The sequence below is a fragment of the Haliotis cracherodii genome, unplaced genomic scaffold (assembly GCF_022045235.1).
Source record: "Haliotis cracherodii isolate W230 unplaced genomic scaffold, xgHalCrac1.p SCAF_13, whole genome shotgun sequence".
In the NCBI taxonomy this organism is placed as follows: Eukaryota; Metazoa; Mollusca; class Gastropoda; order Lepetellida; family Haliotidae; genus Haliotis; species Haliotis cracherodii.
The window spans coordinates 37417157-37433207 of NW_027266268.1; the positions used below are offsets into that span (position 1 = coordinate 37417157).

At 42.5% G+C, this 16051-nt stretch overlaps 1 protein-coding gene across 2 annotated transcripts; it reads left to right on the top strand.

Moving 5' to 3' along the window:
- Positions 1 to 1390: 1390 nt before the first annotated feature.
- Positions 1391 to 15857, top strand: LOC139459304 (putative ankyrin repeat protein RF_0381). 2 transcript variants are annotated; one of them, XM_071240759.1, is made up of 3 exons: positions 1391 to 1509; positions 13485 to 14002; positions 14860 to 15857. In XM_071240759.1, exons 2-3 carry the CDS (start codon positions 13493 to 13495, stop codon positions 15478 to 15480), a joined length of 1131 nt encoding a protein of 376 aa, XP_071096860.1. In that variant the 5' UTR covers positions 1391 to 1509; positions 13485 to 13492; the 3' UTR covers positions 15481 to 15857. The 2 variants fall into 2 exon arrangements, with proteins under 2 accessions (XP_071096860.1, XP_071096859.1); XM_071240758.1 differs by lacking the exon at positions 1391 to 1509 and adding an exon at positions 5768 to 5831.
- Positions 15858 to 16051: the final 194 nt, after the last annotated feature.

Genomic DNA, 16051 nt, shown 5'->3' on the forward strand with positions numbered 1-16051 from the left:
GTGTTCATGCTGTTTGAAGGATAACAGATAAGTGTGTGGCTGTCATTTATGGCTGAGCATAGTTGAAATCTACTAGTATAATACTTATGGTTCGATAGGGGGGACGGCTGGCCGAGTTGTCTAAGGCGCCCCGATTCGCTGTGCCTTGGGTATGCCAGAAACCTATTGTTGTGGGTTCGAATCCCGGTTCGCCCCGATTATGTTTCTAGGTTTGTCAGAACTATACCCGTGCTCATGGGTTTCACCAAAGTGGTAAACGTCTGAGACCTGCATCAATTCGGGCTTTCCTCCCACAATAAGCTGACACGCCGTGATATAACTGGAATACTGTTAAAAGCGGCGTTAAACCAAACTCACTCACACACTATAGTTTGATAGGGATACTCAAGAACTGACTTGAATATACTTTGCATGTATGGAGATATAAATGTATAAAGCCAGTGTGCATACAGTGCAAGTCAGCAGACATATGTATGTGTTGTTCAAGCCCCGTAGTGCTGATGTATTGGCCCCGTGGGGATTGCCCAGTAACCTATGGTGGTCGTTTCAGGCGACATAATGGATTATGCGATCAAACTCGGTGACTTGGGTGACTATGTACCCGACGGCGTGGGACGATGCTCACAATATGGATCACTGGATTGCCTGGTCCAAACTTGATTATATACATGCCGCCGCCATTTAGCTGGAATACTGCGTTCAACAAACAAACAAACAAACAAACAAACTGATGCGTGGAGAGAGATTATACGGGTTACAACGTAATCACTGGATTGTCTGGTCCAGACTCAATTATTTACAGAACGCCATCGTATAGCTGGAATATGCGGCGTCAAACAACAAACAAAACAAAATCTTCACTATAAGGCGCCATGTGGTAAAATATCTCAAATACATCGATCAACGCCTTTGCAATTTCTGTCAACCTTAATTCATATGTACCATATTATAAAGACAAATCTGTTTTCTTCCATACATTAAACTCCAATCTTTCATTAATACATACATTAGCAATAATCCTTCACAGTGAGCAAGGTGTCTGTCATGTCCTTGATCATAGAAAAAGTGCGAAAAACCTTTCCATATTCATAAGAAATCTCATTGAAATGAGTTTATAGGTGATTAGTAGCGCAATCCATCAGACTGGCAGACCCTCAATCACAAGTACTGCAGCCCGTTCAAAGGTCTGCCCGACACTCACGCGAGGCGCTGTGTGCTAGGGTACCCGCTATCTACGTGGGTGAGTACATGGGACTATTTCACGGTGATTGAATCTGCCCTACTTTAGCTCTAGTGTTTCAATATGGCAACGCTTAGCAGTCACTCGTAATCCCATTATACCTTCGAGTATTGCAGGTGGAATAACGATAGGTCCACACAAGAGATATCAGGCATAGAGATCCAGACGGCAATAGAACCAGCCCGTGGGTGAGGAGACGATGGTCGATCATGTGCCGCCACCCCCGGGCGAGAATGAGTGGACATACCTGTGGGGGAGTGATTAGACAGGTAAGAATGTAAATTTCATTAGCTATGACTCACCTGTGTGTGCAAGTGATCTATGACACGTCAGGTATTCGTTATCTATACCTGTCTATGTAAGTAGCGATTACCCGAGGTAAGGCAATGTACCGTCGTGTTTGTGTTATTTATACAATAATAGAATCAACAAAGTCGTGACATATGGTTAAGGTATGCACGTGTATCCACCAAAGACACATTCCATGTTTTATTAGGATTGTTTCAACCTGTAAACCACACTTAAGCATGCATGTAAAGGCAGTAGATTTAAAATGGCGTGCAAGGCTTAGGTTACGTATGCTTTTAAAGCGGAAGCGATCACGACTTACGATAGGAATATCAAACCCCGTACGTTGCCAGCTCACTTGGAGTCAGTGGACAGTAGAGACATGGTGCTTACCACCAATGTGACTTTCACTGACACCAGGTGTTCTAACAAACACCCGCTATGTTCTTCGCTAAATCCTCAACGTGAATCCCATGAACAAATCCTGTATCTTCTCATTAACAACGTAGGGAGGTGGGACGGACGGAAGCTGGTTGTTGAAGTGTTAGTCACACCAGTTCGATTCTCCACAAAGATTCAGCATTTTAAAAAAAGAAGAATCCAAAATACCCAACACACAAATCGCGGGCCGTGTTCACAAAGCGACCGTAGTGCTACGTCTGTCTTAAGCCAGGGCGGTTGGGTAGCCTAGTGGTCAAAGCTTTCGCTCGTCACGCCGAAGTCCCGGGTTCGATTCCCGACATGGGTACAATGTGTGAAGCCCATTTCTGGTGTCCCTCGCCGTGATATTGCTGGAATATTGCTAAAAGCGGTGTAAAACCATACTCACTCACTCACTGTCTTAAGCCGTATACGTAAACATATATTTAGACTTATGACATAATGGTCGCTTTGTGGAACGTGGCTTAAGACCCCAGACCGATCGAAATGTTAATTACACAATTTTAAATTCATAATTGTCCCAAACATGCAAACACGTTGAACAAACATAATTTTTAAAGATGATTCATATCTTATTATGAAACAAAACCAATCTCATGTGTAGGCCTTATCTTAGGAACATATCAATTTGTAAGACCAATTACCAATATATTAATACACACTTATGATAATGAAACATGATAACCCTGCCCTGCCCTGCCCTGCCCTGCCCTGCCCTGCCCTTCCCTGCCCTGATATATACCAATGTACATACTCCATCAATACCACTGTGAACCACCTTGGCATGAGGGTAAAAGGTTTTCGTAAACTTATTTTTCATATTGACCATAACATAGGTGTGTAAGTAGGTAATACGCTCAAGACAACAGTGAATTTGTTTTACTTATGCAATATTTTTGTTCCCCTATAAAGCAAATAAATTATGTTCATTTACAACGTTCTAACACACAGTTGGAAAGCGGAGTACAGCATTATTGAAATCGTAACATTTGAAAGTAGTGTTTTGTGAACATTTACTTGGTTGAGACAAAGGTATGTATTTTAATTTCATTTTAGAGAAATTGATTTGACACCCAAAATATTAAATATTAATAGAACGTTACAAAACCAATGAAAATAACAATTATGGGATAATTTAACATACCTATCGATCCATATCTGTTAAGGACAAGTACCTACGTTGTCCCTATGTGTATTGACCGTGTTAGTGGCATATGAAAAATAAAACTGATCATAATGAAAAAAAAAATTTTTTTTAAAAGTTCAATTTCGGGGGGGGGGGGACTAAGACTATTTTCTCCGATATGAAACGAAAATGTAAAACTCAACTTTTGATAGGGATAGTCCGACATTTCATTCCATTTAAATATACACTTGATCCGTTATAAATATCAGTTGTGTATACCAAGGAAAGATATAAAAAAATATCCCTTTCAAACGTTGAGTAGTATATATAGCATTAGTATTTGGGAGGAATGTGTACAACCTAACATATACAATATCCAGACCATGACAACCGCTCGTTCAAATCATTGAGTTGCGTCCCTTAGCTGACAGGATCTGCTTGTCGGGGGTTCGAGTCTCAGTTTCGCGGTTATTACGACCATTAATGTGTCAGTGTTCGGGGGCTTCTTCAATGAGCTAAAAAGGGGTGCTAGGGTAGCACAGCGGTTAAAGTGTTTGCTCGTCTAACTAGAACAAACTACTCTGCTAGGAGACCAGATCCAAGGTGGTTCGATTCCCTGACCGCGTCGTACCAAAACACGATAAAAGATGCATACTTGTTAATACCCTGCCTGTCGCTCGGCATTCAGGGACTAAAACAAGCACTGGTCGGCTCGGAGTCAGTATACCGTGTCTGAGTTGGGTATCCATGTTAAACTATCGCATTGTATCTCGGTGGGCTACCACTTAAAATTCGGCCTACGACCGATCTAATAATAACAGCTACACACATGAATACACGTCGCTATTTAAGTGAAATAATCTCGAACGCAACAATAAACCCAATTTTACACCACATCACCTATACGAATCGGTTCAGTACACAATTGATTATTCATGTACCTATTGACTATAAGTAGATCCATCGGGGTATGGTAATATCACGGTGAGATTAGCCCAGTAATCCCACCTGTAACTCTCCTTGATCTTCGCTGCATTGCAATCAAGCTAGCACAATGCCAGGTACCCGTGTGGCGTTAATCCCCCATTAAGGTTAAGCCAGCTAATAAGGGGGTCTTTGTACATGCCTAATTACCCTGTGACGATGTCGCAGTGCGTCGGTGGGAATATCTAGGATTGTGTCGTCTCCATTATCTCGGTTAACTGGTTCAGTGACTTTCCAAGACAGTGTTTCTCAATGCAGCAGTTTAACACAAGCAAGGTAACATTTGACAAACTATAGGTACTATTCAGGACAATGCGCCAGGGGATGGGCGTCTGCCTGGAGAGCAGAAAGACAATGGTTCGATCCCCGGCCGCGTTATACCAAATGAGTCAGTGTGGTTTTACGCCGCCTTTAGCAATATTCCAGCACTATCACGGCGGGAAACACCAGAAATTGGCTTCACATATGGTACCCATGTCGGGTATACCAAATGACGGTAGCAGATGGTACTTGTTGTTATCCTGCCTGTCCATGGCATTAAGGGGCTAAAACAAGGGCTGGTCGGCTAGGAGTCTGTTTTTTATGTTTGAGTTGGGGTATCCATGTTAAACTGCGGTATGGTATCTCAGCGGAGTAGCTCTATGAAACAAACACCACACCTCACATCGTTTCAGTTATGTTTCAATCAGTGTAAGGCGAGCTGAATGTTCTTATAAGTAACAAGTTTACCAACACTTACGAACTTTTGTCCTACTTCAAACTCCAGTACCGCCTCCGTGGTCTAGTGGTTGAGCATCCGCCCGGATAGCGGAAGGTCCGGGGTTCGATTCCCGGCCGCTTCATACCAAAAGACATTAACAGATGGTACTTGTTGTTACCATGTCTGGCGCTCGGCTTTAAGGGACTAAAACAAGAACTGGTCGGCTCGGAGTCAGTATACTGTCATGTTAAACGGCGGCATGGTATCTCAGTGTGCTAGCACTATAAATCGGCATCAGTCCGGACTAGTACAAGCAGCCACACAAGCACACACACGTACATGCACGTCGCTATATAAGTGCAATAATCTTGGACGCGACGATAAACCCCATTTCACCTCACCTCACCTCACCTCATCTCAAACTGCAATAGCTGAAATACTGTTCAAAGTGGAGCTAAACCCAACTTACTCACTCACTCACTACAGTCAAACCTCTCACGGGAACTGCCGTAACATAAACACATGTGTGTCAATCCGATATTAATCACAATTGTGAGCTGTATTGTCAAGGTACCCTCTGTTCAAATGGCCCATAAATATTACGAATATATCAAACGTATTACAATAAACAATAGCCCCGTGTTGCCGAGAGAGACCAGGCGTAGGTATTCAAAGTCACGTTTGAAAAGCCCGATCTCATTACAACAGGTAAACGGCCATATCTAATATAGAAACGCATGTTGACGGATTTCCCCGGTCTTAATTGACTGTCATTCCATGTAAGGCAGAGTGTCTTGTGTGCCATACATACTATTAGCGCATTTAAAGAGCTCTGTGGACTGAGCGAGATAATACCTATCAAGTTTATACAAGCGAGAGTGTGTGATATAAACGTGGGCAGCCGAACAAAGGGGTATAAGAGTTTATCGTGGGTTGTAGTCGGGTATATAAAGTGAGGCTTTCTACCCGCGGTACTCGATGGTGCTGTCTGGTGGAAGAAATGGTCGACACAGGTGTAAGGTGGCAGAGAAACCAACTTCAAGACATGCCAGGTAGGCATCGAAGACATTTTTCATTAACTTTTACTTAATAGACCTAGTGCATGTTAATACAATCAAATGTAAATAATGATATAATATTATTAAATGTATTGATTACTCAACATACTAAATATGATTAGACCAGCCGATCGAGTGAGGAACATGGTTTATTGTATCAAGGGAAAACAGGAATGAGAACAAGTGCATTACATATCTCCGTATAAACAGTTAAACATATTATTACATAAGGGAAATGAACCATTTACAACGGAAGCGACATTGTGGTAACACAGTGCATAATAAATACTGGTTGATTGGTTGGTTGGTTTCTTGTTTTACGCCGCACTCCGCAATATTTCAGCTATATGACAGCGGTCTGTAAATAATCGAGTCTAGACCAGACAATCCAGTGATTGATATCATGAGCATCGATCCACGCAAATGGGATCGATGACATGCTTCAATGAGCGTGACCACCCGATCCCGTTAGCCATAATAAATACTGTGCTGAGGTAAGGGATATGATATGACTTGGGTTTTTGTTGTTGTTTTTTTATTTTTTTGTTTTTTTGTTATTGTTTTTTTTTTTGTGGTTTTTTTTTTTTTCAGCACAGTGTACATATCCCTTACATCAGCATACTAAATACTTTGCTGATGTAAGGAATACATACACTGCGCTGAAAAATGAAAAGAAAACCATTTCATACATATGCAAATATTATACAGTTAATGTTTTAATATAGATATGACATTATTATTTACAATTTGGAAACAATACTATTCTAACTACTTAATCTGTTGGCTTTTTTAATACATTTGTATACAAACAAGAATATATTTGTATTTTGTAAAACGTTAAATTTCAGGCCACCAAATATAATACTGTGTAACGTTGTTTGTCCAATATATAGACATTGTTACGTCCTTTAGTTATATTACAAGTAAATAAATTAAAACTGAACTATAAAGAAACATCCTACAATCTTATTATATGATGATACTGGATAACGGTAGTAGAATTGTAGATGGACCATCTTACTCGAGATTAACAAGTGTCGCCCGTCTGTTATTCTGTGATAATACAGATTAACGGTAGTAGAATGTTGTGTGGACGAGTTGTTTGCATATATTGTTAATCTAGTTCTACATGTACCCGTCTTATTAATGTCATCTTTGCTACAAATGATGAAACCGACTACAAAGGCAACCCGAAAAAGATCCAACTTTGCGTTTTATCTGTGTAATGTTGAATATAAAAATTGCAAAGGTGATTGGCTGTTCAAGCAATATTGCTTTGCGATAAGAGGACGACTGTTTTCGGAGTGGCTGATAATAGTGTGGGCGGGGCGTGTGTTGCATTATTGCGTTGAACGATATCACATCGTTGTCTTTTGTGAGTTATTGATTTGATATACAGATTGTGAAGCTATTATTTATTATAATGTTGACTAGTTTATTTATGAGAATGGGCTTCAAAATATATTTTCTACGGTTAAATGAGGTAAAAAAAAGTACGCGGAATTCCGGCAACAATTCTGAAGTAAATCCCTGTTTACCCCGCCCTCAGTGCGGAAAGACAGAATACTGTTTTACGCCGCAGTGATTGATCGTGAAAGGACCCTGGTTGTGATGCGTATACTCATTCACCCCTGGCAGTCGAGGACCACGGATGCTTAACCCTAATCCCAACCCTAATCCTAATCCTAACCTAAGCTTTAGTTGTAAAACCAACTTGCAGATTGTTTCGAGTAGTTATTACCATTTATTATGGGTGAGTGAGTGAGTGAGTATAGTATTACGCCGCTTTTAGCAATATTCGAGCAATATCACGGCGGAGGATACCAGAATTGGGCTTCACACAGTGTAACCATGTGGGGAATCGAACCCGGGCTTTCGGCGTGACGAGCAAACGCTTTAACCACTTGGCTACCGCCGCCCCCATAATATGAAGTTAAAACGACTTACATTGGGTTTGGAAATCAAATGTAGCTACATACACGCCCTACAGGGCATTCCTACGTGTCATCGTCCTTCAGGAAACACCGGGTGTCTTGGCATTACCACATGACCATCTTAATCGGTATTATCAGGTGTCCGCGTTACTCAGTGTTTACAGGCGTCCGTCTTACTCGGTGTTTACAGGTGTCCTCCATACTCGGTATTACCACGTGACAATCTTACTCGGAATAAACAGGTGGCCGTCTTACTCGGTATTTACAGGTGTCCGTCTTATTCAGTATTAACAGGTGTCCGTCGTACTCGGTATTTACAGGTGTCCGTCTTATTCAGTATTAACAGGTGTCCGTCGTACTCGGTATTTACAGGTGTCCGTCTTATTCAGTATTAACAGGAGTCCGTCGTACTCGGTATTTACAGATGTCCGTCTTATTCAGTATCAACAGGTGTCCGTCGTACTCGATATTTACAGGTGTCCGTCTTATTCAGTATTAACAGGTGTCCGTCGTACTCGGTATTTACAGGTGTCCGTCTTATTCAGTATAAGGGGTCAGTCCCCCTGTTTTACAAAGTGACAATCAGCTGGAAATCAATCCTACCTAAATCTTTGTTTCTGACGCTGATATACACAGCACTACAGACCACTTACAGTCAACATTAGAGAAAGCATCTGTGAACATTTACCAATGTTATATGTGTCCAACACAGACACCCCTCGGTAAAATCGTTCACTGCCTTCTTAATTCAGTACTATGGAGTAGCTACTCACCCACACAAGTCAGATCTTTTCCTAGTCGACTATGTACGGAGTGGGTCCTTTCACACTCGAGTATGCAGTTACTCCAAACACAATCAAATAGCATATCAATAAAACACTCCTCTATTTCCGATCAGACAAGAAATGTCGACAATGTTGTCTCAATAAAGATCTTATGTATAGAATATGTATATATTTAGCACAGAGAAAAGGACTTAACAGAACCGGAAGTTAACGGTACTGTAGAATGAAGTACGGCTGTGTGGCATGCATGTGGGAACAAGGGAGACAGTTCTATGGATATACAACTTCTGTGTTACAGAGAATGCTACATATTACTGTGCGGTAAGCACGTGGGAGTTGGTATGACTGAGTGGTATGCATTATGGAACAAGGGAGACAGTTCTGTGGATATACAACTTCTGTATTACAAAGACATATGCTATATATCCACAGAACTATCTCCCCTATTCATCGTACCGACTTCTAAATGCCATTTAGAGATAAAATGGTATGGTATGAGAGTGGTATGCATGTGGTATTTGGTATGACTGTGTGGTATGCATGGATGAGTTGGTATGACCGAGTGGTATGACTGAGTGGTATGCACGTGGGAGTTGGTATGACTGAATGGTATGCATGTGGGAGTTGGTATGACTGAGTGGTATGCACGTGGGAGTTGGTATGACTGAGTGGTATGCATGTGGGAGTTGGTATGACGGAGTGGTATGCACGTGGGAGTTGGTATGACCGAGTGGTATGCCTGGGGGAGTTGGTATGACTGAGTGGTATGAATGTGGGAGTTACCCAGCTGAATATCGGAGGCCGACAATGCTCCACTTCTGGTTGCTGGTTATGAATCATAATACACAAGTGGCATTTCAAGACATCGGTAACGTAAATATTTTCTTTTTGGACGTATGTGGTTCTGTTTTTTCTGGTTTAGATGAAAATTGGTCATGCGCCAAACACAACACTGTCGACACTGTGTGTCGAATGAAAGAAGAGGGCGGGCAGTCAATGTTGACCACAAAATGTGCGGAAACGTGTCAAAGATTTAAGTGAGGTGAGGTGAGGTAAGGTGAAATTGGGTTAAACGTCGTTGGGTTATAGCGACGAGCATGCACGTGCGTGTGTGGCTGCTTGTACTAGTCCGGACTGATGCCGATTTATAGTGCTAGTACACTGAGATACCATGCCGCAGTTTTACATGAATATATCCCACTCAGACACAGTATACTGACTCCGAGCCGACCAGTCCTTGTTTTAGCCCCTTAATGCCGAGCACCAGACAAGGTAACAACAAGTACCATCTTTTAACGTCGTTTGGTATGACGTGGCCGGGGATCGAACCCCGGGCCTTCCGCTCTCCGGGGGGACGCTCTACCACAAGACCACGGAGGCTGTCTCAAAGATTTAGGAGTTTAGCAGGAGCGTTTTCCGGTGTTTCAACATAAGCATTTATATTAGGAAGTGTAGTTAACATAGTACGTCTATAAGGGATCATGGATGGCCCAGTCGTCTAATGGGCCGCAGTTCGCAATGATTGAGGGTTCGAATCCCGATTCGCCACGATTATGTTTCTAGCTTTGTCAGCACCATATCCGTGTTCGTATGTTTCACCAAAGTGGTGAACGTCTAAGACCTGCATCACTTCGGTTTCCTCTCTAGTTGTAATGTAACTGGAATACTGTTCAAAGCGGCGTCAAACATAACTAACTCGGATTTGCTCATGATTAGAATTTCTATTTCACGTTCACTATCTATCCGAAGGCAAGTGTCTTTGTTCGAAATATGCTTGTGTCCACCGAGCAGTGAATTGGTACCCGGTAGGATCAGATGGTAATGTTACTTTGGTAATGTTTTACACGGCGCCTCACAGGTACCTTGGGTTGGAGACTCCCCAGGGAGCTGAGAATGAAAAACGAGTGCACACTGATCCATTGACGGGGCAATTATAATAATATATAACCCCTTGAACATTTACTGTGTGGAATGTGGTGCATTGTGGTAATAGTAGTTGTAGTAGTAGTGGTAGTAGTAGTAGTTGTAGTAGAAGTAGTAGCAGCAGTAGTAGTAGTAGTATAGGTAGCAGTAGTAGTAGTAGTAGTAGTAGTAGTAGTAGAAGTAGTAGTAGTAGTAGTAGCAGCAGCAGCAGCAGTAGTAGTAGTGGTAGTAGAAGTAGTAGCAGTAGTAGTAGTAGTAGTAGTAGTAGCTCTAGTAGTAGTAGTAGTAGTAGTAGTAGTAGTAGTAGTAGTGGTGGTGGTAGTGGTAGTGGTAGCAGTAGAAGTAGTAGTAGTAGTAGAAGTAGTAGAAAATGTCCAAGTGTCAATTGTAAGTCACAACTTTCAGGACAATATATTTTAAAAGATTCTGTAGTTCCGGAATTTGAGAGCCATCGCCCTTTAGTTTCGTCTGCATGTTGAATTTGGAGTTCCTGTTTTGTTCCCCAGCGGCATGTCTCGCGACTCGAATGTCGACAATTAGCCTGCTGAGTGAGTGAGTGAGCACCATACCCGTGCTCGTGGGTTTTACTGAAGTGATAAACGTCTGAGACCTACATCACTTCGGGCTTTCCTCCCACATTAAGCTGACACGCTGTGATTTAACTGGAATGCTGTTAAAAGAGGAGTTAAACCCAACTCACTCACTCACCCACTCATTTGACTTCAGACAAAACCATGCTCCGTGCCAGTCATGACTCATGACACAGATCACGGGAAGAATGCGACAGTGGTGTGGAGGAAATGAGACCACACACACAGATGTGAAACTCTCCCTAGTCACGTGGCTGCGAGCGGCCATATTAGCAGCGCGTGCAGCGTTTGTGCATTACCAACACAAACTGAAAGAAGAGAACATGCACATGTATTATTTAAAGCCCTTGTTCAAAACGAACTTACTGCTAAATACACCGCAATCACCTGACTGCCGATCTTTACCGGGATTGTTTGTCTGTTTGTTTGTTTGTTTGTTTGTTTGTTTGTTTGTTTGTTTAAAGCCGCACTCAGCAGTATTACAGCTATATGACGGCGGTCTGTAAATAATCGAGTCGGGCCAGACAATCCTGTGATTGACATCATGAGCATCAATCCACGAAATTGGGATATGATGACATGCATCAACCAAGTCAGCTAGCCTGACCACCCGATCCCGTTAGTTGCCTCTTACGACAAGCATAGTCGCCTTTTACGGCAAGCATGGGACGCTGAAGACCTATTCTTCACGGGTCTTACCCGAATTGATTAACCACGTGATCAAAACTCAGTGATAATGTTCATCGGCAGCAAAATTGATATTTCTTGAAAAGAGCACTTTGCATGTTTTGTCATTACTGTAAGTAGTCTTCCTTATCGCCGGAATGGCTTAGTTTCACTTTATAAGTATTAGAATAAACAGCTATCTTCATTAATTAATAGGTTAATTAATAGGTGTCTTGGTTTTCTAAGGGACGACATGCAGTGGATTTAAAAGAACCTTTATGACAATCAATGACACTCCGATAAATTGCAACTGAAGGTATTTACCATAAGTAAAAATACTTCATTGTGTGACACTGAGACGAATAAGGAAATGAACATGACGCACGTCCTGGCAAATCGATGTTTGGCACAGATTCACTGTAGGAGGATGTAACTGAAACGTATATACTAGTACATTGAGCTTCGTCTTCAGTGTCAGCGAGCAACATCGTCAACGTGATGTTTATCGCAGGGACTTAATTCAACGTCAGAGACATGTCTGGGACGCTCGAGGATGGTAAGGTTTGTCTGCAACATACCAGTGTACTATGTGAGGACGTAGATAAGACAGGGGGGATGTGACATCAAGTTGTATGTATTGTGTTATATTGGCAAATGCAGCTATACACAGTCGTGTGGGGAATCCAGCATACGTGTATCAACATGCATTTGATTGCGCGCTTCATGAATTTTTAACATCAATGTCCACAGAACCGGACAGATAAACTGACGACCAAAAGACACTTTACCATAATTCCCAAAATAAGCTATAATCATACGCTACAACTTTCCATAAATGTTTATAATCACTCGATGAATATCAAGATCGCTTACGATATTTTCTTACATTTATATCAACCAGTGAAACACTACTACATTTTTCTGTTTCCGTGTTTTGTTAATTCCAAGCAGTTAGATAATTTGATCATGCTTCGTTAGGTCAGTGGATTCAGGCTCAATACATCCGGGTCCCATTGATTATCAGTGAAAACCGAGCTCTATAGGCAGCGGCACACAATTTCCTCGAAGTCCATTTCCAGCTAACAAATCGGTGATACGATACGGGGAAGAGGATTTTCTTAGATCAGTTTGTTTATAGAAAGGAATTTCCTCGTGTTCAGGAAGTTGGCATAAAATAAATTTGAAAAACAAAATGTAATACCAGCATTAGGTATGTGTTACTCAAGTAAGTAGGTGTGATGTGTTAGTTTCTTAACACGTGATCCTCGAGAAGAAGATCCTCCATCATTTAGCCAGATGATGGTTTCCTGGACGCGAAGTTCTTTTTGCCAAATCATTGTTGTAATTCGATACATTGGGTACAGGTGTCACATAAGGTGACGCTAAGCAACGCTGTCGGCGGAGAGTAAATGGATTTTCTTCATGAGGGGCGAAGGGGTAACCTAGTGGTTCAAGCGTTCGCTCGTCACGCCGACAACCCGGTAGACATGCAGGCAGGATAACAACAAGTACCATCTGTTTACGTCATTTGGTATACCCGACATGGGCACAATTTGTGAAGCCGTGATATTGCTGGAATATTGCTAAAAGCGGCGTAAAACCAAATTCACTCACTCACTCTTGTGTACATGACCTTATGTTCTTGTGTACATGGCCTTATGTTCTTGAATTTATGACCTTATGTTCTTGTGCTTATGACCATGTGTTCTTGACTATATGACCTTACGATGTTCCTGTCCTCTTGTCCAGAATCTACCATGGAAGTAGTGGACCCCTCCGCCTCCAAGGAGAGCGCGATGGCGGCCCTGGACTGGTGCGTTCAGAAAGGGAAACACGACCTCATCCAGGCCATACTGTCCACCCACTTCACCGATTCCAAGATCTCAGAACTTAGAAGGGAATGTGTACATGTTCTGAAGCAGGCCGTTGTTTCCGGGAAAGAAGACGTCCTCGTGTCGCTGCTCAAACACGTGGATGACGTACACATAACGTGTGATGAGGTCATCACAGAAACTGCTTACGTCAACATTAACGGGCTTCTCGGGAAAGCAGTGGAACATGGTCACGTGACTATCGTTGAGGCCCTGCTGGGACGGGGCGGTGATGTGAACAGCTGGTATCAAGGGAAACCACTCCTGCATCTTGCTCTTAGTCTACGTCATGACGAACTTGCAAAGTTATTGGTCAAGTCCGGTGGTCACGTGGACATTGTGGACCAGAGAGGGGAAACGCCACTCACTACTGCCATTTCTCGACCTGGCGAAAAGGTAGTGTGACCTACATTATATTTATTGGCAAGATTAATCAGATGTCTATATTTATGTCATACGTGCACATGCTCTCTCTGAAGAATACAACACAATATGCTACTACTTCTATACACAGTCGAAGGGGCCGCTATTCACTTTGCAGAGTTCCAACCCTAAAGCCAGAATCGAATCTAGATTTTGTTTTTGGTTTGTCAGCACCATACCAGTTTCCGAAAAGTGGTAGACGTCTTCTTCTTGGCACATTTTGGGCTATCCTCCTATCGCAATCTGACACGTCGTCATATGACTGACTGAGTGAGTGAGTTGGGTTTAACGCCGCTTTTAACAGTATTCCAGTTATATCGCGGCGTGTCAGCTTAATGTGGGAGGAAGCCCGAAGTGATGCAGGTCTCAGACGTTTACTCCTTCGGTGAAACCCACGATCACGGGTATGGTACTGACAAACCTAGAAACATGATCGGGGCGAACCGGGATTCGAACCCACAATCATAGGTTTCTGACGTGCGCAAGGGACGCAACTCGGCACAGCGAATCGCGGTGCCTTAGACGACTGTGCCACCCATGCCCTCTCATATGCTGAAATACTGTTCAAAGCGCCGTAAAACCCAAGTCACTCACTCAATAAACTGGATTTGGGCGAGTCGAGTGCTAGAAGTAATTCTGGGCATGTGTTCGATTCCAGTTTGTGGACCTCAGTATAGATGTGTTAGGTTTAGTGTCCAAATTTCAACCGTTACTACATCGTTACTCCTCGTCATAATGATACAACAATTCAAAATTCTAACGTTTTATCAGCTTATACCGATATATCAATGGTAAGATATATTAATCTGTTGTTTTTTGCTTGTTATCAGGGAGACATTATATCATGGCTCATGCAACGAGGGGCTGACCCTGAACGAAGAATGCCGAGCGGAAAACAAGCTATCCATGTAGCCGCCGGACAGTGCCCGTCCTCCGTCAGGCTTCTTGTTGAAACCGGATGTGACGTCAACGCGATCCATGACGTCACTGGTGACACCCCGCTTCACGTAGCCTGTACTCGTGCCTGCTCTGAATCCATTGTTCTTCTGATCAGGAATGGAGCTCGTTTCAATATTCAAAACAACAATGGTGAAACGCCGCTTCTGAAATTGTTGAATTACGCAACGAATCCACACGACTTCAGTTCAAAAACTAGAAAGAAACTGGCCAGGACCCTCATCGCTTTGGGATTTCGTATAGGCGATAAATTCTCGTCAAAACCGAGGAATAGAGTTGGCAGAGTTAAGCCCCTTGGTGTGTACAAGGGTCTTGTCAGGGAACAATCGTTTGTTCCACGATTACAGCATGTCTGCAGGACGACAGTGAGAGACCATATGCAAGGGAGACAATTCTGTGACAATACATCCGGCCTGGAAATACCGCGTCATTTGAGATTATATCTGCAATTTAGACCATCACTGATTGACGAAACAGTTTCGTCGACAACGTAGCATTGTGACAGCGTATTACTGTTGTTAGGAAAATCCTATTCTGATTTAATAGGAAAGGTGAAAATGAAAATTCTTTTCATGATTCCTTTTCGAAACAATCAGCTTGTCTCGTTTCGGAATGACGTTTTGTTTGTACATGTATTTTTTGTATAGCGGAGTAGCCCGAAGGGTTGCCGAAGGTTCTGATTGTTCAACAATAACCACTCATATTCCTGTGAAGTTAAGAATATGTTTCCTATGTACATGACTGTGACTGTTTGTTTGCTGGTTTGTTTGTTGATAAACACGCACTCAAGGTCTTGTAGGGACTACAAATTTTGTTACCAAGTGTTACCAAACTTGTCCGAACTGAATTGTTGACATGGTCTATCTTTATGAGGGGCGGTCGGGTAGCCCAGTGGTTAAAGCGTTCGCTCGTCACGCCGAAGACCCGGGTTCGATTCCCGACAATGTCTGAAACTCATTTCTGGTGTCCCCCGACGCGATATTGCTGGAATATTGCTTTAAAACGGCGTAAAACCTCACTGACTCTGTTTTGATGATGGTGTTTAACCGGTGTTTGTGAATCATT